At 36.8% G+C, this 25,453-nt stretch overlaps 1 protein-coding gene across 1 annotated transcript in view; it reads left to right on the forward strand.

Moving 5' to 3' along the window:
• The window catches only part of LOC134539917 (neuronal acetylcholine receptor subunit alpha-7-like), an 85,839-nt gene extending 75,957 nt beyond the window's left edge, over positions 1 to 9,882 (forward strand). Inside the window, 1 exon segment of the mRNA XM_063382268.1 lies at positions 8,423 to 9,882. Coding sequence (XP_063238338.1) covers positions 8,423 to 8,938 — 516 coding nt within the window. The 3' untranslated portion in view covers positions 8,939 to 9,882.
• The last annotated feature ends 15,571 nt before the right edge of the window (positions 9,883 to 25,453 follow it).

The following is a 25,453-nucleotide window of genomic DNA, read 5'->3' on the forward strand; positions in this document are numbered from 1 at the left end:
GGTAAAACCTGCATAGACACAGGGAAAACCCTGGGCACATTCATGCGGGATGCAAATTGGCATGCATTACGTGTAGGAGTTTACAGGAGACAGAGGATGGTCTGGATGAAGTGTTGGACAGAGTAGAAAAGAGTCTACCATGCGGGGATTGGGTACTTGGACTCGTGGTCCTCTTTGCTAATTGTCCAGTACTGGATTTAGTGACCAGGGACGCAAGCGCTCCTGGTGGTGAGTGGTTGCACTGACCACTCACTCCGCCGCCAGTCAGCACCTAAAAAACTAATAAACTAAGACAGAAAACAGATAAATGACTTACAAACTAGGCATTTCGTTACGAAATATGCAAACTCCCAACTCAGGGATGGACGTGCAGTGCTTAAGATAAAACTAAAATAATAACTATTAATATTATTTTTATTATTATTTTTTATTTTTTTTTAGTTTTTTTTTAAATTATTATTTTAGAAATATATATTTATGATGACTATTACTTAGTATCTAGGACTTATTACTAATTTACAAATCTCTAATATCTACTACTATACTACTAGTTAAATATAGAGGAACTGTCGGTGTATAAAGTTACAGGTGAATTAAGTCAAGACCTATTCGCATTTTGGTATTGTTACAAGCTTGCAATTCAAAATCCCATGTCTTTCAGAAACACAACCGGCACTGGAGGTGAAGCCTGCCAGGCGGGCCATGTCCATCGGACATAGGGAGTCAGCCCTAACAGCACAGGCAGTGAGCTCCCGGGAGCCGAACCTACACCTGCGTGCTTCGGACCATTTTGAATTAGCTAATTATTTCATTGATGTCTATAATTTAAGTTTCAACTCGCGGGAGACTGATTGGCCGATCGCTCAGCCAGCCACAGCACACTACGGAGGTCTGTGAGCCAAGACTGAATTTGGCATTTTATATTTTCCATGCAACTCTGGATCTTGTTCGCCCAGTGATGAAATATATGGGTTTCTGCTTATGGCACATTTATCATAGAATTTTTGCGCAGTTCGGAAATAATAATGTTTTAAAAGTTCGAGTTTGAGTTCTCTGTGCATAGCCCTTACGGGGCAATACACAGGCGCATCTGTCGCAATACGAATACTCTTATTCTGAATTCTCTGTAGCTTGATTAAGTGAGATTCCGCTGCTGTTGCCCACACCGGCGCTGCATACGTGATTATTGGTTTTATTAGTGCGTTATAAATTATTATTCCGTTTTTAACAGAGCTACCTAAACGTCTGCTCATGACGGGGTAGAGGGCCATGAGCCTAGTGAAAGCTGTTTTTCTTTTCGCCTCTATGTGATCGCGCCATAGAAGTTTCCTATCCATGTGCACGCCTAAATATTTAACAATTTTTTTGTGAGGAATTTGCTCATTGAAAAGTGTTAGTCGTGGTCTATCTTCGAGTGGCGGGAGATGTTTACGCGTAAAAACTATAGCTTCTGATTTAGTAGGGTTTACCTTAATTCGCCATTTTGTGCACCACTGTTCTATTGAATTTAACGCGGTTTGCAATCTGTCTGCTGCGAGTTCTAGAATACTAGATCTGCTAAACAATACCGTATCGTCCGCGTAGCAGCCAAACTGAACTGATCGGTGTGCGGGCTTAGGCATATCATGGATATAAATATTGAATAAAACCGGCCCCAAAATGCTGCCTTGTGGGACTCCTGCTTTAATTATTTTTAAATCGGACTGTGCTCCTTCTGTCGTGACTCTCAACGATCGATTTTCTAAATACGAGGCCAGTAATTTAATATAACAATCGGGGAAGCCAGTTTTATATAATTTATAAATTAAGCCTTCATGAAGTACTCTATCAAAGGCTTTTTCTATGTCCAAAAATGCTGCGAGATTATAGCTATTCTGATTGAACGCAGTTATTATTTGTTCTGTCATACGGACCAGTTGATGCGTTGTTGAATGCGCGCTGCGAAAACCAAATTGTTCGTCCGGCAGTACGTTATTTTCTTTAATGTGAGCATTTAGTCGCTGCAGAATTATGCATTCAGCTACTTTTGACAATGTACTCAGCAGACTAATGGGCCTATAATTTTGGGGCAGTGTCTTATCTTTTCCGGATTTATGAAAAACTATCACATTAGCTTCTTTCCACTGCAATGGAAAATACTGTAGTTTAAGTATTCCATTTATTAATTGAGCTAGGTATTCCAAAATTTCTTCGGGCAGTTTCTTAAGGACTACTGCCTGAATGCCATCGTTTCCCGGTGCCTTACGTGGTTTCATACGCCTGATAGCCTGTTTAACTTCCTGAGATTGAGTTAAGTAAGGTTTTGAAGTTAAAGGCTGATTAAGTTTAATTGTAAGGTCTCTGTATATTCCGGCATTAAATTGCGGGTCACAGGGTTCGATATTAGGTTGAAAGGCTAATTCAAGGGTATTCGCGAAGGCTTGTGCCTTGTCTGTCGGTGTAAAAGCGAACCCAGTGCGAGTTTGTAGCGGTGGTATTTTATCTATCTTATGAAGGAATCGCTTTGTCATACTCCAGGTGCTACCATCTTGCACCTGTAGCTGAGAGACTTTCGTCTCCCATTGGCTGCTCCTCCATAGAGTTATTTCATCGGAAATTATTTTCTGTAATTCATTAATTCTCGCTTTAATGTCGCGCTGCCTACGTCGAGTATATTCGCGCCTTAATCTATTTTTCTGAGAAATTAAATCCCTAATATACACCGGCAGTACATCTTGCTTAAATCTAACCACCTTTTCTGGGATGCACGAGTTAATTGCAGTTTGTATTTTAACTGTAAGTTCAGTGACTGCTGATTCGATGTTATCTTTCGTTTCGAAGTTGGCAGCATCGGCTGCAGGCAAATTATCGACTAAATACGTCTGAAAGCCTCTCCAGTCGGCTTTCTTGTAGTCTTTAATTTTTCTCGGAGGACTGATGTCAGTGTCCACGTCATCGAATAGTAGATGTACTGGAAAGTGGTCAGACGACATTTCGTGAAAAACTCTGAGTTCGAATCCCGTTTGAACTCTCTTATTTAATGCAATATCTAAAATATAGGGGTTGTGCCTTAGTACTCCGCTATCATGAGTGGGCTCTGAGGGAGCATGTACTTGATAATTTTTGTTAGACTCGTGTCTTTGCAGCAGTAGGCCATTGGCTGTATTGCTCCGACAGTTCCAGTCTTTATGCTTGGCATTAATATCGCCGACTGCTAGAAATGTGGGAGCTGAGCCATATAAGATGTCCAGCTCGTTTTCAGTTAGTGACCTCCCCGGTGGTGCATACATCGAAATAAGCACTATTTGTTGTTTATTGACTTTAAAAGTAATTGCAACAGCTTCTAATTTATTAAATTCAGGTAAATGAAATTCACTATGTTGTATACTTCTGTGGATTAGTAGGGCAACCCCTCCACTTCTGGTATCGCGGTCGCGCCTATAAATAGTGTAATTTAAGATAGTTAGACGATCTGTTGGAATTAAGTGTGTTTCGTTTATCGCCGCGATTCTTATATTATGTTTAATTAAATGATCAGTAAATTCGATTATTTTATTTCTAATTCCTCGTGCATTCCAGTAAAGGATGGTACTTAATCTACTGTCTACGGGGGTAGTATTAATGGCAGAACCTAGTTTAAGGGTGTGCGGCATTAAAGCTGGCCGCTAATGCTGTCACGAAGCCCGTGGTGGCTTTTATTTTGTCCTGTATTGACTTGGAGGGATTACACCAAATAGCCATTAAAATGCACATTGGTTCCAGGACGTGTGCCAGGTTAGGATTCTGTGCAATGGCATCCGATTGGCCCACGAGCTTCAGAAAGTCACTCGCGCCCATCGCTGGATTCTCCGAGGGTTTGAACTGCGGTGAAGCAGTTGGCAATTCTGTTGGTGAGTCAGTCTGCATCGGGCTGGCTTGTTGTTGCGCGACTTTCTTGGAATCACTGGGGGGAGGGGTGGAGTTGGGTGGTGCCTTAGTACCTGGCTGATCCGTCACCTGACCTTGCGCCCGGCCTTTACCGTTTTTGTGCCCCGAATGGTGTTTCTTCGGGGGCCTCTGGGGCAGGGGCTGGCCTCTAGGCCTGGGTGGGTTTGCCAAGACAGGATACTCCAGTTCATGCCTATCGCTCAACACTGAATATTGATTAGGGCTCTGCCATTGCGGGGGGCGGGGTAGCTCGGGGCTCGCCACGGCTGCCTTGGGGGCTGGGGGCAGTAGCCTGAGGGGCCTGCTTGTTGTGGGGGCGGGCGGACTTGAGCTGCGAATACTGCTCGCTTGTTTTCGTGCACTGCGCGTTTGGACTGCAGCTCTCTGTCTTTCCGCTCCTGTTGCGGGAGGTGACGCCAGTTCTCCCTCTTGTAGGCCATGCAGCCTCTGTAATTGGCGCAATGCGGGCCTTCACATCGCGCGCACTTTGCCTTCGTCCTGTCGCCTCCCTGGGGGCAAACCTCGGTTTTGTGCCCTTGGCTGCACCATCGGCACACAGGGGAGGCTCTGCAGCCTTTTGCGGGGTGGCCAAACCTCTGACAGTTGCCACATTGGAGGGGGCCTTTGGGGTGTCGATAGTCCTCAACACGAATGCTGAGGCCTCCGAATGACTTCAGGTCGTAAATCCTTTCTGGATTTACGGCCTTCGGGAGCTCTACGACTAACTTATTTATAGGCTGCCTGGTCTGCCTGTTGTACAGAAACCAGAAGTTCTGCACTGGAAGACCCATTGCGGTGAACTCGGCCTGAATGAATTGTTTGTCGGTGCTGCTATGCACTCGACAAAACACAAACTTGTTCGGGATCTCGTCCCGTTGCAGCAGCACAGAGTGTTGCACTCCGGCCTGCTCCAGTGCACGCACTGCCCTGTGGTACTCCTCCACAGTGGCAGTGTGAATCATGAGCTGGTCATGGCCGCGACTGACGCACGACCAGCGCTCCTGCAGTGCTGCATCCAGCACTCTTTTAATGGCCGGGTAGCTGTGGCCAGAATCCACGAATACATACAGGGGTTTCACCTGCATTTTCTTTGCCTGAGGGGCAGGGTTTGGCGGGGCAGGGCTCGAACCTGTGGACGTGTTGGCGGCCGTTTGACTGGCCGAGTTGTTTGCCCTTCTGACGGGCTGCTTGCGAAGTCGCTCGGCCTGCTGCCTGGCGATCGCGGGGTTCGTCAGTGGGGGGCGCAGTCTTTCGTCCTTTCCTCCCGTTTTTTGTTTTTTTGAGACGACTGTTGTAAAGCCGTCGTCGCTTGACATTTCAGTTTCGTCGTCGCTCGGCAGGGGCACATCGATGCACTCCTGCATCGCCTGCTCGTCACTTAACTGGTCAGTCATGTCGCTAGTTACACCCTACAACGCACTAACACCCACTGACCACGCACCCGGTATTAAGCCGGGTTGTGGCTAGGCTGTAGGGTTAGCTACAACCCGGGTTGTTTTGCACGTTTACACTTCTTAGAAAAACCTGGGAATACCACCTGGCCTGTGTGCGAGTAAACAGGCTGTTCCTGGAATCTCGCAGCTCCGCTTGATGCGTCCGTCCTCGGCCAAGGCTCGAAGCGAACTCTACAATGAACAAAAAAAAAACAACCGAAGATGCACGATCGGACGTTTGGCTCTCTCGTCTGTGAAAAGAAAGCTTCCCCCGGGAATGGCCGGCACACAACGAGGTTCAGCTGTCGGCCGGCAGAGGGGTCCAGGCGCAGGCGACGAGGCGGGCGGGAATGTAGGTCGCACCTGACGACAATCGATACCGCGCAGGCGGTAGTGCGCGTTGATTTCGCTTGGCGGCGCCACCGTCGAAAATACTCCCCCCCCCCCCCTTCTTCCCAAACCCCCCTTCGTAATACACGCTTGCCTAGGCCCACGGCGGCTGCTCTGGTTCTCTCTCAAGCTTATATTTCAAGCGCAGAGTAAATAACGGTCACTTTTTTTTGCTAGATTGTAACTACCCTGTCTTTTGAACATAAAAAAAAATCTTATTTTGTTTATCATCTTTTTTTTATTGTAATAAATTATTTGAAAATTGTACTAATCCATTGTTGAATTAAAAAAAAAAACATGAATTATTGTCAATTAAATTCTCACAGTTGAAGTCAATCTGATAAAAAAAAAATTGTTTCGCAAGAGAAACTTGTTCATAGCAGCCGGTCACTATTAATAACAAGGCGTTCCATAAAATCTTGCTTTGTCCAATACAGCGGGAAAAAAAAATTATGTTAAATGTTATAAAAAATCGTTCACAAAAACAATTAATACAAATATGGTGATAATGATCTTGAAATACAACAGGAAAATGTTTTTACAAAATTCTCATTCCAAAATTTTACTTTACAAAACAATTATGTTTCAGATACATTCTAATAATTTTTTATTACCTAGCAAAGCTATGTCTGAAACGTTTTTTTCTCTCTGGCGTATACCTGGCAACAGAGACGGTTCTAATGGCAGAAATCGTGCATTAGAAAGAGAATATAAAAGCCCATTTAAATGCACATTGGAATTTAAGAATGGACTAGGTTACTTTTTAGTGAGTTTACCCAGAAATCTAGTAAGTATTTCTTTAAATTTAAAACATTAATCGAAACTGTTCTGTGCCTTTCATTTCCCTCATCAGCAACTGAAAGAACATTTTCAAAAGTGACATGAAACAAAATTAAATTAAGAAACAAACAATAGACTTCTTTAGTTAAATAGAACTAAAAAAGATTTCAATATTAATCAGCTACAAATTTTACGTTTCCAGAAAAACTCATTAGTTTAACAAGCCGTGCAAAAATAATTAATGAAAAAGTTCTTTTTTTGTCGTGAGTTAGAACACTATATAAAAGGGGTGAATATAATATAAAATAATTAACAATTTAATATATAATCATTTTAATTCCTATACAAAATTTAAATACTAAACATTACATATTAAATGAATAAACATTAATTATCTTAAATCAGTTGTCTTCGAAACTACAAGTGGAGGCCAAAAAATCATTAACGTTTACAACACCTAATAGAGTTTTGCCTTTTTTCTTTTAATATGTTTTTGTTAGTTTCAGTCACATTTTCACTTTAAATGTTAAAGAAGGGCAATTCACATAAATAAGCTTAGCAATCAGGATATTTCATACGTGTTATTATAAACTAATATTTACAAGTATTGAAAATAAATTAAAAGGCAAAACTTTACACTATTTAGATTTTTTAAAAAGTCAACATTTATACTAGGATTAATTTTGTTCCCCATCAAATAATTGGGTGAACCATTTAAGGTTCAGTACTAATGTATTCCAAGGCAATTACTGACTTATTTAATGTTACTTTTGCAACTGCCTCCTCTTTCAGTACACAAAAGAAAAAAAAATATATATATACTTTAGGAAAGATTCCTTTAGAATCCAGTTGCCAAGTAAAGGTTTGTAATACTACAAGAAACGTATTTTAATAATTTGTAGTGTTATCTGTTCTTATTGAAGAGCGCTATAAGTACTGGTCCTGGGACAGATTATTCCGACCTCTCGGCCGGCATTCTCACATTCCCCTCCCACATATGCGCCCTATCAGGGTAGGGTGGGAGTAGCATTCCAGTTCGTTTTATATGCATTCCAGAGCTTATTTAAAACAGAACTGTTGGGGATCGCTCCCTGTTGTTTGATCGGGAAGGTATTAGACCAGCGGCTAAAGGCCATCAACCCAGCATGGTCACCGCCTCAGCCCCGTACCTCGCTCAGCTGACCAGACAGTTGGCTGTGTCCTGAGCCCTGAGACTTTATCAGCACTGCTGGCGCCTTCCCCGATCTCCCACATCACACTGGGACCCCTCAATCACCCAGTGAACCCGTCCCTGAGCCGGGACAGATTATTCCGACCTTACGGCCGGCGTTCTCTCGTTCCCCTGCCACACACGCGCTCTAATAGCGTAGGGTGGGAGTATAGCATTCCAGTTCTCTTGTTCAAACATTCCAGAGCTTTTAAGTGACAGAACTGTGAGGGATCGGTCCCTGGGAGCAGGGGCGTAACCAGGATTTCTTTTTCGGGGGGTGTTTACTTACACCCTGCCCCTCTAAGTAGAGAGGGGTGGGGGGGGGGGGGTCCGGGGTGGCCCTCCACCGGGAAAAATTGTTTGATTTTAATGTGCAATTTGGTGCTTTTCAAGCACTTTCGTAATCAAAATATCGGATTCAAATATCATGAATTTGTGTCCCGACTTTACGATTTTTTTTTTTAACGAGACACTGTTGAAAAACTCATCGCTGAATATTAAGGGTTATCGGTCTCAAGAGTTCTTTCTTAGTTTTCATCTAAGCGCATTCGCAACAACTAGACAAGTGTAAATGTTGTCATAGGTACATATATATATAATATTTGGGGGGGGGGGTGTTTGGACACCCAAATCACCCCCTCTGGCTTCGCCCCTGTTGGGAGGGTCCCAGCCGGCGTGTGTGTGTGTTTGTGTGCCCCCGCAGATCAAGACCATCTTCCTGCACTGGTTACCGTGCCTGCTGCGCATGAGCAGACCCGCGAGCGACGCCGACCCGGCGCGCAAGTCGCTGCAGCTGCGAGAGCTGGAGCTGAAGGAGCGATCCTCCAAGAGCCTGCTGGCCAACGTGCTGGACATCGACGACGACTTCCGGCACTCGGGGGCCGGCGGAGCGGCGGCGTCGGCGGCGGGCTACCTGCGCTCGCACCACGACGACGGCGGCGGCGGGGGCGGTACCCCTGGAGGCGGCGGCTCCGCCCCCGGAGGCGGCGGATCCTCCTCGTCGTGCCTGGGCCCGCACCGCGAGCTGGCGCTCATACTGAAAGAGCTGCGCGTCATCACGGACAAGCTGCGGAAAGAGGACGAGGCGGCGGAGATCACCAACGACTGGAAGTTCGCCGCCATGGTGGTGGACCGGCTGTGCCTCATCATCTTCACGCTCTTCACCGTCATCGCCACCATCGCCGTGCTCTTCTCGGCGCCGCACATCATCGTCACATAATAATGCCCGGCGGCCGAATGCGGCGGGCGCGCCATCTTGGTTGTGAAGCTAACTGAACAGCAACAATTCAGAATCCCTCTCGGTCTTCTTCTTTTTTTTTATTACACACCGCCCGACCTCCCGAAGCGCATTTATACGATACGTTCGAGGTGAGTGTGGGGCACACGAAAGTCCGAGATTTAGCGGCCATTCGCGGCCATCTTTTTTTTTTTAAGAAAACAACAAAAGACAAACGTTAAAGCCACACGCCCTCTTTTGATAAAAGAGAGCGCTGACAGAACTATGGCGGTGGTCGCCTTACCCCCTCCCCCCCCCCTGGTCCGGGAACTCTCTGAGGGTCGAGCTGGGAATCTCCAAAAACCCATACACCCCCCCACCCCCCTGGCCGTAATTTTTCTGAGATCTGCCTGGAGCCCTTATTGGTACGACCTGAAGGCAGCTTCGACCCCAGCAACCGGACAGTAATGAGTGTGTGAGTGTGTAAAAAAAAATGATAAATAAACTGGACGGCAAAAACATGTTTTATCACATCGCCTTTTTCGCTTCCACTGCCCTCCTGATACTACACACCAGCCAGGAAACCAGACTTACCAATGCGTTGGCTTGCGAAGTTTCTCAACGGTATATTTGTTTCCGTAACTTTATTCCGTAGCTCAGAACTATTAAGAACAAGTTTTTACAACCATTATTTTTTTTTTCACTTTCAGTAGCTATATGTTCCAGCAAGAATGATCATTTTGCAAGTATGATTAAGTGTAAAAAAAACACCTTTGCTTATAAATACGTAGTCATTGTCTTCCACTTTGATTGCATGACAAAGAACTGTCAATGTTTGTCTCTGAAATCGGTAGCAGCTTTTCCCCCCTACCCCCTCCACATACCCATACAACCTTTTCAAATTTGCAAGCTGTTGATCTCACTCTAAACAAAACAAAAAAAAAAAATCACGTTCTTGCTTCGAAGCCGAATATGATTTCGATAATATGGGAAGTTTTTTGACGTCAAGTGGCATATTTCCCATTTTAATTAGCCTTCGCAGACTGGAGTTTATAAAGTGTACTAATTTTACAAACAAAATGACAAGTGACAATCGCCGGGTGCTTCCAGTTCGCCTCGCGCACAAGCTACCAATAGGCTAATTAGACACTGTAGCATTAGCTGTGTGGACTATGCCAAGTGGCGCAAAAATCTCCCCATGTTGTGTTCCTTTCAAATAACAATAAATTTCTTAATATAAATCAACTATGTACTATACAGTAGGTACAGAATGTTTCAAATAACATGATTTTAGGCAATAGTTTTAAATTAAGCTAAACATTAGTAGATTTTTATTCTGAAGACGAATATTTAAAAAAAAATATATAGTACTTTTCATGAACTGCCGAAGTATACTTACATTTCTCTAATTTTAAGTTTCGAAATATATACATATATCAAATATAAAAATAATTTGGTGAAAATAATCTTTAGTAATTAATTTTATGAAAATTTAATGTCTTGCTAGTTATTTTTTTTTCTCTATTATAATTTCATTCATGTTCCCTAGTAACTGTACATATATTATTTTACTTAAATTTTCTCCATGTTGTCTGGTTTCCTATGAAATAACTGTTGGCATATTTCACGGAGTATTTCGTATGAAAACCATAAATTTTTCCTTTATTTAATTTACTTAAGTTGTTTAATGTAAACAAACGCAGAGGGTGTTAATTGTTTGAGAATTAACAACTTTCTTATGTTTGCTCTTTTTAAAATGAGCAGGTTTGTTAAAACTTGTTAATATCGTACTTTGTACTATGATACAGGATTACTTAACTTTAAAGCTAGAAATAATAAAACTCTCCCAGGAATATAGCACAAAACGTACTTAGACCAACCAGTCCAGTGTGTGCGAATGAAAAGATTGTGTTACGTAGAAAAGTTGTAACTATATGTGGTACAAAATACATTGGTTGTGACATAGAAAATAAACGTTTTCTTTATATTGTGATACGCTTCATAAAATAGAAAAATGCTATCTTTTGCCTCTTAATGCATATGCTGGGAAAGTTGTATATGGCTAGTTCACAGAAGAAGACCCTGTATCATAAAGTAATAAAAAATATTATATATTTGAAAGTTACTTGTTATGTTTCATGTTACTTAATGTAAATAATTACCAATAAATATGTTTGAATTTCATAAATCACATATTTAGAGATACTAATGATTTGTTAAGACAGAAAAAAATATATTGGAAAACGTAGAATAAATTAAGTACATTTTATTTCAATATAACACGTTGCTCTATTCTTTGGTCTATAAATCTTACATCGTGGTTGTGATAAAAATAGAATTATTCTGAAGTTATCGTAAAACTGAGAATTTTATGGCAAACAGAAACATTACTACTTGATTCATTCAAACAAAAACCAAATCCTTATAAATTGCTTATTTAACAACTGAGTTCACAAATTCCACGATCTGATAAATATGTTAGGATTTCCTATTTTACCCCAATATAAACTATAGGTTAGTGTACCTTAAGTAAGTTCTGCCAAACAGGTAAAGTTTCATTTTAAAAAGTTAAAACAATTACCATCAAAACTAAATCGTCGTTATATATTTTTAAGAATTAAGATCTTACATGTTTCAGGCAAAACAATTTATGGAAAATTTATATGATTTTTATTTAAAAAGTATTTTAAAATCAAAGATGATACACTATGCATTAAAGTTCTAGTTTTTATTTGAAAAATAATGCATGTATATAGAAACGATAAAGTTAATCCAGCAACAACATAATTAAATGACTTAAATAGCTTTTTTAATTTAGCGAAAAAATTCATTTTGCAACCAGAACGATTAAGTAAGCGAATTGCAGTTGAATATTGCTTTACTTACTAACTTTTTTTATAAGAAAATATAACATCTGTAAAGGGAATATCTTTTCGATACCCTACTGCAAACTTTCAATTTTTTGCATAAAATATACCTTGTATATTTACGTTTAATGTATACAAAGCCTATAATAAGTAAAATATTTCTCATAGTTGACGATATATTAGAAGTGTGAACATATTAAGTAAAAAAAAAAACATTACAGGAAGAATTTAACTTTTCTTAAAATATATTTAAAAAATTTTCTTAGCTTAAATTTAATAACTGGTATCATCACTCTGTTAATAAATGACAAATAGTATATTTATATGCCAAAGGGAATATTTTCCAAGCCTTTTTCTCTTCCCCGATTTGAGAAATGTACTATAGCTTAAAAATATGTGCCAAAACCGTCATGAAATTTATAATCATTAAATGTATTACCGAAAATGATATGTATAATCTCTCAGCGACATTATGTTTCCTTCAATAGTTATTTAACTAAAACTTAACTGCAACTATTAATTTTTTTTTGATAATTCAAATTTACCAACTTTAAAGAAATAACTTTCAAGTGAAAAAGTATATTTAAAGTGTTAGTAAGATATTTCAAATGTTTAGTTGAACTAATAAATTATTAAAAATTACTAGATCCATTTCATATCATGCAAACCTGACATATCATGTGTGGTATTATAGATGTCGTGGTGTTAAAGTATACAGTCTTTCATTTAGTTTGAATTTCTGTATTTCTTTTTTTTTTAAATCAAATACTTTTCGGACAATTTTCTTTACAAATTGTACGGTGAATAATAATTTATTTGCATGTACGATAACTTCAGAAGAGATGAATTCTAGTAAACTATTATAAAGTTTATCGAATACGTCGATGTTGTTGTTACTGAACTTTAAAAGAAGAAAAAAAACCAGTGTTGATTGTTGGTGAGAATTGTAAATTTTTTTAAGAAAGAAAAAAAAATAAAAAATCGGCAATGTTTGCTTGTGAAATAATATTTTGTAGTGTTCAGCATGAAATGTTGTTAAGTGTGTTGTAGAGTGTTGTGAAAGAGGGTCACTGACGCTAGTGCTGCCAGGTGGATCAGCGGTCGAGCTCTGAACCACGCCTGTACTGCCCGGACCGTCTACCGCCGTCAATGAGTGATCAGAAAGTCATAGTATATAACAGTAGGAGCGTTTTAGCTCCATCTCACTCCGAGGCGGGCGGACGAACGGGCATGACCGTCTGTGAGCGACACACCTTGACACGGCTTAGAAAAAATATATATATATATATTCATATATCTATTGATGCAGTCCTCCATGGCACACGTCGGCGCAAAAAAAAATAATCTTATTTTCAATAAGTTTATGCGCCACACACTAAAAAAAAATGTTGTTCGTTTACAAGGGAAATTATTGGAAACCCTGTTGCCAAGGATATTTCTTGCAAAACCACAAGGCAGAGCCTTGCAAAATCGCACATGGTACAAAGCTCTGCCTTGTAGTTTAACAAGCAATATCCTTGGCAACAGAGTTTCCAAGGATTTTCCTTGTAAAATATACAAAAATTTCTTTCAGTGCAGGGATAGACCACTCTGGTACCTTTCACGTGGGCATGTACCTATTTTAAATGTCATTTGACGTGCATACATTTGTGAAAAAAAAAAAAAAAACCTCATCCCTAAGTCAATATCGAAACCTTTACGATATCGTCTTCATACTCTTCCCCGTGAAGTTTAAATGCACGCGCGGTTGTGCAAAAAGCCTCGTCGCTAGATCACTAGAATCTCTCCTTGTTATCCTCTCCCATGGCCACACCTTGCTTCACACACTTAGCGTGGGTTATTTCACGAGCATGGTTGAACAGAACCTACGCATTAAAAATGGTCACTGAACTTAAAATCAGACATTGTTGTTATTTCCCGGGTGTCTCATTGAATGCACAATGTTGGGGCAAAAAAAACAATCATCTAATAAATCAGTCCCTGCAAATGAAATATCTCGCATTGTTATCCTTTTCCCCCTAAGCATACTTCATATTAAGAAATTGGGTGCACACGGATGTGCAAAATCTCCACACTAAATCAGTCTCTGTACCTAGAATCTACTCTTATATTTTTTCTGTGAGTTAGAATTCACTTCACAACACTTGTCATGTCACATTATCAAACACACGATTGTGCGAAAAGTTATCACTGAACCGGTCTCTGCACCTAGAATCTAGCCTTGTTATCATTCCTCGCGGGCACACACCTCTTCACTAAACTCAGCATGTGACATTGAATTCACATGGTTGTAATAAACATACACACTTATTCGGTCCCTGCACCTAGAATATCACATTGCAATCATTTCCTGTGGGCACACCTCACGTTACAACACTTAGCGTGTGTCATTGAATGCTCGCTGTTTTGCAAGCCCCTTCACTAAACGAGCCTCCGCACATATAATCTCGCCTCGTGGTAATTTTTTGTTGGCATACTTCGCTTCACAACACTTGTCATGTCACATTTAATGCACACGATTGTACAAAACCTGCACATAAAAAACGGCTCTACACTTAGAATCTCGCCTTGTTATCATTTTTTTGTAGGCACAGTTAGGTTTACACATTTAGTATGTTTTATTTAATGCACACTATTTTTTTTGATTCCTCAATAAATCAGTCCCTGCACAAAGAGTCTAGCCTTATTATCATTTCTCATTGGCACACCTCGCTTTACAACACTTGCAAGTCAAATTGAATGCATGCGATTATTCAATACCTCAACACATCAGTCTCTGCACCTAGACCTTATCATCGTTATCATTTTTGATGGGCACAATTCGCTTCATATTTCTTAGGGAATTTTGCAAAACTTCCTCACTAAATCAGTCTGTGCATTTATAATCTAAACTTGTTATAATTTCTCGTGGCACACTTCGACTCACAATATTTAGCTTGTGTTATTTAAGGCACACTATTTTTTCAAAACTTCAGTATATCAGTTTCTGCACCTACGATCTAGCCTAGTTAAAGTTTTCTTTAAGCACACTTCGCATCATAACGCTTAGTGTTTGTTATTGAAACTCACATTTTGGAAAAATATACTTACTAATTCGGTCTTTGTACCTATATTATATCCTTATTATAATTTCTAGTGGGCACACTTCACTTAAAAAACACTCGACATGTCACAATGAATGCATGCGATTGTGCAAAACCTACTCACTACTTCAGTCTCTGCACAAAGAGTCCAGCCTTATTAACATTTTTCATTGGCACACCTCGCTTTACAACACTTGGCATGTCAAATAGAATGCATACGATTATGTAAAACCTCCCCACTACATCAGTGTCTGCACCTAAACTTTATCATTTTTATTATTTTAGATGGGCACAATTCACTTCACATCACTTAGTGTATGTTATTAAGTATACAATTTTTTTTTTCAAAACTTCCTCACTAAATCAGTCTGTGAATCTATAATCCATGTGTTATTGAATGCACACTATTTTGCGAAATTCCTCACTAAATCAGGTTATCCACCTAGAATCTACCCTTCACTATCATTTTAAGTGGGTACAATTCACTTCACAATACTAAGCTGTTATTAAATGTACTCGGTTGTGCAAAACCTACACAAAATCTCAGTCTGTTCATCTATAATCCAGTGTTGTTATCGCAACACTTGGCATGTCACATAGAATGCACATGGTTGTAAATAAAAATAAGCCTGCTCACTAAATCCATCTCTCCATACAGAAACTAGCCTTGTTTTCATTTCCTTTGCGTGTTATATTGAAGGCACACGGTTGTACACAACCTCATCACTTAAACAGTCTGTGCTCCTGGAATCTAGCCATGTTATTATTTTCCTTGGGAAACCTTGCTTAACTTATTTTGGTGTGTTATTTTCAACACATTTGCTATCGTAAGAAATGAAGTGCTGTAGGGAAGAGAGGTTTGTGGGGGCGGTTATACTGTCGCTTTTTTACGCATTCCTTGCCACTTCCTAAGCAGGATCTGATAGAAACACACATTTTCTGTTTTCCACACAAGCTGGAGTTGGTTTGGGGTAGAATTTGACGAGACTAGCTAGTTCCATGTTGTCCTTTCCATTTGCAGGGGTTCGTGTAAATGGGCCAAGTGGCGTGAAATAGTTTTAGCTGCACGTTTTACATTTTACCTTCAACCTTTCCAGTGCCAAAATTATTCCTGCGCTCTAACCAAACCACCTCATTACCTATCATGCGTTGCACTGTTAAATAAACGAGCAAATCAATTCTTTGAATGTTTCTCTTCTCACAATTTCTTAGAGTTCTTCAACATTGAAAACCTAGCACCAAAAAATATTTTTTTTCTTTAAATTATTTATTTTTAAAGTGAATTAAACATAACTGTCTGGCGTCTTTCTGTCAATAATTATTCAGTGCCACTTATCCTAATATCAGAGTAAATTTTTAAACTACGCCAATGAAGGAATAATATTTTATGACTGTCTTAAAGATTATTCTAAATTCTAACGTTGGAGTAAAGTTTAAAATTTAAGATAGAAGTTATCATTACTGTGAAAGCAGAAATATATATCGGTTAATAGGTTTGGTACTCTAGTTCACATAAAGCCGCGATTCGTAACTATCTGAAAGACTAAGAGCATGTTTGATGTCTCTTACGAAAATTTCAACATATTTTTACTGATGCTTAATACAGTCAGTTTAAAATAACCAAATATCCAAACATAATATCGATTAACTAAACATAGACAATGATGTTTGATAACGTTGAATACACTTGCTCATAATTTTTTTTCCCTGTTAGGAATACTCGTGTGTTTCATATTATAAAGTAAGTATTGTTCGTTTAAACTGTGCATCAATACAGTATTTACTCCAGTGAATGTCTGAGTTGCTTGTTAGTTATGCACCTTACCCTCCCTTACCCATCATCCTAATGAAACGAGTTTCTGGAAGAGTGAAGAGAGATGACGCTTACGTTAGTAAATACTTATACATATGTATGCATAAAAATACATCCACATGGAAGAGAAATGTATAAAAATTGAGAGTAGGCTATCATTGCATTAAAAAGGCGCGTAGTTGAACATATGGCATTGAATTTTTTTCACGGGCCATAAATGTAAAATGGTGGCGCAGCATAAGACTTAATTACGTTGACAAAATAATAAAATATTTGTCAGTATTTTTTAAAGAAATCAACTGATTCATATTTTTAAACTGTAGCTTTAGCAGCCGCTAATCATTAACGAATAAACCTGATTAATGGCAATTTCGTAGCATTTAATGAAAAATAAACTTAAAATACAGAGAATGTATGTGCGTTTGGAATAATTTTTTTAGCTGTATGTTTATAGAGTTTAAATACGACACTCGGTCATTCTGCTTTTTTTTTCCTATTTCTATCGTATATTCTTGTTAGAAATGTCATGTATAAGCTAGTGCTCTCAGACATAAGTAGCATGTAAGACGCCTGTGAAGTGGGGATTGTGTGCCATGGAGGACGATAAAAATTACTTAAATAATTTAAAAAAGAAAAGAAAATCACAGTAATAGCGAGTGTGCAAACCCAGGAAGAGAGTGAGACGTCATTGCACATTGTTTTTTTTAATTGACTATGTAAAAAATAGTGGACATGATAACAATTTGTAATTGCGTTAGCACGCGGCACCAATGATAGCGGTGAATTTCCTCATTAGCGAAGAGACCAACCAACAGAACGTCATCCGCCAGAAAGGCTGTGCCGGAAGCCAAACTGTTTGGTAGCAAAACATCAAACAAATTAAATTCCTCACGTTCTCAGTTAAATTTAGTTCCGACCCAAAAACTTCAAAACAATAATTTCTCTCTCACACTACCATTTATTTCTCTCAGCCTTGCAAACTTACATTATTTATTTTGTCAAAATAGTGATTTTACGCTTTTTTTGGTTTCATTATATAAACCACTAACAGGGGTAAGTCATCAAAATGCTTTCAGAAAAAAAACACAAATTTATATAAACACGCGATCTTAAACTCCCGGTATCAGTAAAACGTACTAGTTGAAAAAAAAAGGAAACGGTTGAGCAGTTAAAAAAATAATGTAAAATAACGCAGTGCATATAAGTGAAGTCAATAAGCTAAAAGAAAAATCTCATTATTCAAAGTTGGGTTTTGTTTAGTATGTTAACATTCTACGCTTTACTAGGTCATCTTATTTTGCACTAAATTGGCGTTTCACATCAAGCTTTGGCTGCCCCGTTGTTCTATAGGACTAATTTTCTTCGCAATGATAAACAATTATATACAATAATATAAATAGTGTTTAAGCAGGTTTGTAACTACACGCCAGATCTAACATCCGTGTGCAAATAAATCAAAAGACTGAAAATAATCTTTGACTTGGTATTGCACAGAAATTCTTTGCGGATGTGCGAAATATAAATACAAACTCAGATTTGAATGTAAAAAAAACAATTACACAAAGGTTGGACACTTTTGTAGATTCAAAAAAAAAAATGTTAATGTCTAATTTCTGTGTATTTGAATCTCAAGGGTGAGTACGAACGTAATATGCTATGGACTCTCAGCCTTCTCATTACTTGTCATTCGCATGTGTACTTACAGTTAGACCAAAACATTATATATTATATCAAATAATATGTTACTTCTTTTTTAATATTGCATGGTGACTATAAAAACACTACTAAAATGTCCAGTGAAAACTTTCCCTCCCGGTAAAGATATATATATATCTTTACCGGGGTATATATATATATATATATATATATATTCTAACACCTATTAATAACAAAATAAAACGGTTCTTCCTGCCACAGAGAAGGAATTATTTTTGAGAAGCGTGATTTAGTATAATAGCAGCTTATGTTATCATTACTTTTAATTGTTTGGTTGACTGCAAATTTCACAACGTTAAATGTTTATTTATTAACTGCACCACCAAAATCTAAATTAATTAAAAATATGTAAAACTAAATTTTTACATAAATTATATTTAATTTTATTTTGATAAAGAGCCTAAAATTTTCTGAACTCATTTTGAATCAATAAAATGACCTTGTACCTGGAGTTGGTTTAAAACAATAGCATTTTTAATTTCATAGAGGCTTGAAGAAAAGCCTGATTCAGTTAGCGAAATATCAAACAGCTTCGATGGTACAGCCTTTCTGTTTTATGACTAGTGATGTTGGTAACTCTGTCTCTCTGTGACAATCTAACAATCCAGTGTTGTTTCAGTTTTTTGGTGCTGACTTTGTCTGCTTGTCACTTCTACTTCATGTTAGGCAACTCTTTACCTTTTAAAATGAAACTTTCTCTTTGCCCCCCCCCCCCCTTCCCATCTCCACAAAAACCACAAATCATTCCTCAAAATCATCGTCACGTACTTCGCATACATGCAACAGAACGACACAAAAACACCCTGTTACACTAGACATAGCTGAAGTCATCGACTTTCTTTTGTAATTGTGCTGTTGTCTCTGACTGCATGGGAGGAAAAAAAATATTTTAACTGTCTTTCATATATTTATCATCACTTTGCCCCTGAAACAAGGAAAAAAAGTGAAGAAGAGAAACCGAAGGTTGTTAATATGAAAATATAAAAAATATTATAATTATTATGTAAAATAAATAAGATTATTACTGAAATATATTGATTCAAGCATATGAGTACAATTATTGAACTTTCAACCCTACCAAAACCAAAACTATTCCTACGCGTCATTAAAATTTAATGTATTTTAGTGTAATACCTATATGTAAATTAAAATTACATTAACATTATTTCAAAATTCATTCATTAATGAGTTTTAAATACATATACTTAAATAACTTAATACATTTAATATCAAAATAAAAACTATGTCTTAAAATTGTTCATAAACGTTAATATTTACGAGTGCTGAACAAATTTTTTACGTTTTTTCTAAATGTAATATTCTAAATTTTGTAAAATAAAATAAAATTCATAAAAAATTATGTTTATAAAAATCATATTTAAATAACATAAATTCAATGAAATATTTGTACCCTTCTAATCGTATACACACGCACCCACACCAGCTGACTAGATCCATACATCCGTCATTGGAATTTTTTTAGCGAAACACTCATGAAAGTTCTTTCATAACTTTTTTTTTTTAACAGATGGTGCCAGATGTCTCAAATGCACATTCGTGTTAAAATTTTACTTGGTTGAAATTGCCACAAAACCCAAAATCCTCTTGAAAATTTTTATTAATTTTTACTTGTTATTAATTATATAAGTTTTTGTATAAGTTCAACATCATTTTTTCAATGTTACAATGACTATCTTCATTGAACATAATATGTTGAACATACAGCATTACTGTGTTTTGAAGGTTGTCATAGAAAAAATAAAATCCTCCGGAATTGACGAAAATTTTGATGAATCTAAACAGATAATTTGGACCACGTAACACCTGCGAAGGTTAGGGATTTGACGTTAGGCACAAACATCGGGAACAGTTGTCGGTTCTCGAAACGTCAAAAATGTTTCGTCATAAAAATAAATGCCTACTGTGTTTGTCCGTGTCGTCTAAAGTTATCTGTTCAGTTTCATTGTTATGTTCATCTGTCACTGTGTTGTCAGAAGTTATTTTTTTCTGACTGAATTCCTTTCACGAAATTCTCTGTGTTGCCTAAGCATGTTAGCACTTAAAATAAAAAAAATTAAAAAAATATTGGCTTGTTATCTGTGAGTTTATGTATTCGTATTTGTTGTCAATTCCGTAGGTATGGAAATTTGTATGTCCAAAATATTATGTTAAATCAGTCTACCTCACCGTAATAACAATTCAACAACATAAGAATTTTTCCTATCAGAATTAACATCATTTTACACCGTCCGGGAGTCGAACAGTACCACAAGACTAGAAAATATATGCGCTGAACAAGGCTTTAAGCTATGTTAGAGAAGCAGGGACTCGTGAATGTTGAACTGTAAATGAAAAACAGAATTACAAGGGAGCCGGACGGATGTTTTACGCCTGCCATTTTATTTATTACATTCGTGATAAATATCACAAAGAAATAATGTTTAGCAACAATCAACTCGCCACAGAGGTAAGACGGAACACAAACATCTGAAAATCGATAAACAATGATTATAACTTTAAAAATGTTCCCCGAGATCAAAGCCACGTGCTCGGAAAAAAAAAATATTAGAGTTGTTCATTCTTGCTCACGGAATAAATTTAATCAAGAATAAAATTACGTTTCATTGTAGGGGCGTCGGAACATAGTACATGTCTTAAAACGTACAGCATGAAACATTTAAGCAAGAAATAGAGAACAGAGCAATCTAGTTTGGTTATAAATATATTAAATATTTGGATTGGATAAAGTTATAAATATTATGAGTAATAAAGACGTAACAGTACGTCACAACGCACGAAAAGTTTGATGCAGGAAATATCCGGCGCAGGGATGTACAGACAAAATGTGCTATGATAAATATAAGTATACAAATTTACATAAACATTCAAATGATTACGCAAGACTAGCGCAGTATTATGCTGTCGTAAAAATTCAAAGACAGTATTATAATTGCAACTCTTAACATAAACGATCAGCAGGGATAATTTAGGCAATTAGGTTACACGGCATGATACCGGGGGGGGGGGGATGTGTGGCTTTCATCCACGTAAAATTCGCAGTTAGGCAGGATCTAAGCCACGGCCACCCAGGCCGCTATGCTGGCTATGTTCGCGATGTTCGCTATGTTCGCGATGTTCGATACGCGAGTAAAATACAGCCAGCTGCATCTCAGCCGTCACTGGCCACAACACAAAGCTTTGTTCGCTATGTTGGCGACTTCGCCAGCAGGAGTTTGGTTCCCGGCTATTTTTCTCTAAAACGTCGCTTTCTTCGCACATGCGCATAAAAAAACAAAAACATAATTTTCGCGCGGAATTGTGCTGTACTTCTGCGTTTACTTTAAATTAGTATCATGTCGATGGAAAATTTTATTGAAGAAGCACGAAAATATCTATGTTTATGGAATAAATCTATAGAAGACTATAGAAAGCAGGATATGCGGGATAATGCCTGAGATTTTATTACGAGAGAATGCAATCAAACTGAGTTGTATTCATTCTGAAATTATACATAAATTTCGTTTCATACTCGCAAGAAACTGGTTCATCACGTGATTTAGTTTTCCAAATTATTTTCTTTTTGTATTAACTTCATGAACCCACTTCTTTTTTTTTTACGTTTACATACTGTGAGAGCCAACAGAATGTCATAATCGTCTGAATCATCACTCAATACCACGGCAAGCGTCTCTCCGACATCGCGAACTAGACTATCCTGTCTCGCCACCTGACGCAGCGAACACAGCGAACATAGCGAACATCGCTAACATAGCGAACGTAGCGAACGTAGCGAACATAGCGAACATCGCGAACATCGCGAACATAGCTAGCTGATCGAGTGACTAACGAAAAATCGGAAATGTTCGGGACTGATCGAGGGCTAATGAATTTAGGGCTGCCAATGTCACATAATCTCGTCTCGAGTGAAATAATAATAATTAACTTTTTTATATATAAAGACAAATTTATTTTACACACAAATATAACTATTCATATTCTTTCAATAATCAATTATCTATACAACTACTACCGGACAAATGCATAACAGAATAAAGCGATAGTTAGCAAAAAATGTTAAAATAATTATATGCGTAGAAAAACAAAAAAAAACTATTCCCATAATTTATGTGTTCCAGTTATATATCTAACGGTTACGAAATAAACAATCTCATAGTGCAATATTCATAAGATTGCTATATAAAGACTATCTAAACCTTATTAGATATACAATATCACCATTATCCGATTAAAAATTCTCTTAGATCTGTTTCTTAAAAGAAGAGTATCTATTTAGTTTGTCAATTCATATAGCTACGGTTCAAAACAAATCGGTGTAAGGAAGATTTAGTAATATAATTTTAAAATAATAAAGATTACTTTTTACATTATTTCAATAACTTTTAACGTTCCATTTTCAATGTGCTTCGTTGTTTTTAGTTTCTGCTATAACTTTTTTTTTTTGGATAAGTAGCCACTTATTTAAATAATTATATATTATGTCTTGAAATATATAACTCAGATTTATATACTTAAATACATTTTAGAATAAACACTTTGGTTGTTTTAATTATGTAAATAAAAAATCTTTCAAATTTTGATTTTTTTAACTGTGTTATTTTAAAAGGATAGTCACTAAGTTTATGCATAATATATAATTATCCTATTTTATGCTACAAAATTACAAATATAGGATTATTAATTAGTTTACTACTCTTCCTGGCTTGATTACTCACACAAGGTAAGTCATTTCATTATCCTAATTGTAATTAAATTGTAAAACTTAAAAAAATAATGTTATTTATTTGAGAATATAGATATTATGGTTCGTTACCGTTTAGTTGTTATGTATTTGAACATATAGAGATTCAAAAATTAACTGATAAATCTTTTAGTACTAATCACATTAAGCTATTATTTGTTATTTGAATTTAAAAAAACTTAATCTCAAATATTTATGCAGTGTTTGACGTATTAAAAACATTATAAACCATTATAAAAATGTAACTTATCATAATATTATTTTAAAACTTCAATTCTCCATCCGTAACTTTCAATATTTTTTTTTTGCTTTGAAAATGCAACAGATAAAAATTAAGATTCTTAAAGAAATAGTCCAAAGATTCTTGAAGAAATTGTCCATAAAGAGTAATCAATATGTTACCTGAACCCATATAACCAATAAATAATGAGTTAAACTAAAATAAAAATAAATAATGATTATAAAAATATAAATTTACGGATTCAAAATAAAAATGTATACTTTTACTTAGTTTTAAGTATTTTATTCATATTTTTATCTTGATAAAAAAAATTAAATTATTCTTTAGGACTTAGCAGCAATAAATAGAGTCTACAGGCCTACTAAAAATTAAGTACACCCATCCTTAAAGACTTGAATCTTCAATTTATTTAAGACTAACTTTCTGACTATACACTGCACTCATACAAACGTCACTGATTATTTTTAAGCAACTGCAAAAAAACTTAATTCCCATGAATTATAAGCAAACTTAACATTCATAGTATTAATACATAAGGTAAAAATTAAATAAACTAGACACCAACACAACTCCTAATGTTGCTTGTAAATTTTTCACTAATTTTAGAAACCAATTTCTTAGAGAAGAAAGGCTTCATTACGTTTATACTAAGGTACTTTGCCCTATAAACAGCTCAAAAATCACATTAAATATAATTTCAATTAATGATTTTTTTAACTCGCATGATTTAAAAAAAATATTTTTTAAACATATTTCTTGCCTCAGCACAAAAATTAATTGGCAGTTATACGATTATTGCAATTATCTAATCCGTGTACCTGCCTATATATTTAGTATATTCGGAAATTCTGAGTTTTAATTTAATACGTGGCAGGAAAATCCCCCCCCCCCCACCCTAAAATAAATTTTTTAAGGGACACATGTACGGAAAAGCAAAGTTACAGATGCGAATAGTAGCAAGCAGATTTAAATTCCGCGCGCATTAGGAACTACTTCACTGGCTGAAAGGAGCATGATCTCAGCGAAGTGACTTCAAAACCCTCCGTGGGAAGCATGCGTTTATAGTTATATATGCGCAAACGTTCATAGTTCGCCATGCGCCCTGCCAACCAGATTAATCGAGGAATTTGTGCAACTGAACTAGAACGTAGACTTAAATTGTGTAACAATTTAATATAATACAGAAATTTTGTTTCATTACACCTTTATTAAATATAACAATTTTAAATGTGTTTTATTCAAAGAAAAAACTATAGTTAAAAATAATTTATATTTCGAGAAATCTATAGTTAAATATGTCTTTATATGTTATATTATTTTATTTCATAAACTCTTATGCTAGAACATACAGTTAAAAAGATTGTCCGAATCAAAAATTGTTCTATTTAATACTAAAAATGGCTAAAACCATATGAACAAAAAAGGAATATAAACTTTTATGAATGTTTAGAATGTTAAAATTATAATTTTTGTCTAAAAACAAAATGACTTCATCGTAAAAAATTTAATGTCATTCATATCAGTTCCATACAAATAAATTAAATTTCTTCTGATTTGGAACAATTTCAACCTTTTTATATGTTTTAGAGTGTATTGTAGTGAATATTTTAGTTTCGTGTTACTATAAGATTTTGTATTTTTTTTTAAATATTTTTGGAATGCTTCACTCACTTTGTCATGCCATCCCATATCACCCATGGATAAACATGCATCAAACATTTGAATGTCTTACTTCATAATCCGTTACCTGTCTTGCAAGACATATTTTTCAGGTAAGTAATTGATGTAGAAGGTTCTGGCCAAATGAGTTCCGTGGACGGGAGCACAGGAACCAACTTTAAACTCGATTGCATTAATCCATGACCTTGGATTTCAACCGTGAAATAAATACATTCCATTTTCAATCACTGTTAAGATTAAAATTTTTGTTTTAGTTTTTTTAACCATAAGAATACCCTTTGCATTAATACGAAATTTGTTTTGTCAATTCTACTCAATGTATTCTTCTAGAAATCAGTCAGCATCGGTATGTTAGGATA

Source organism: Bacillus rossius, chromosome 16 (genome assembly GCF_032445375.1).
Source record: "Bacillus rossius redtenbacheri isolate Brsri chromosome 16, Brsri_v3, whole genome shotgun sequence".
Lineage (NCBI taxonomy): Eukaryota > Metazoa > Arthropoda > Insecta > Phasmatodea > Bacillidae > Bacillus > Bacillus rossius.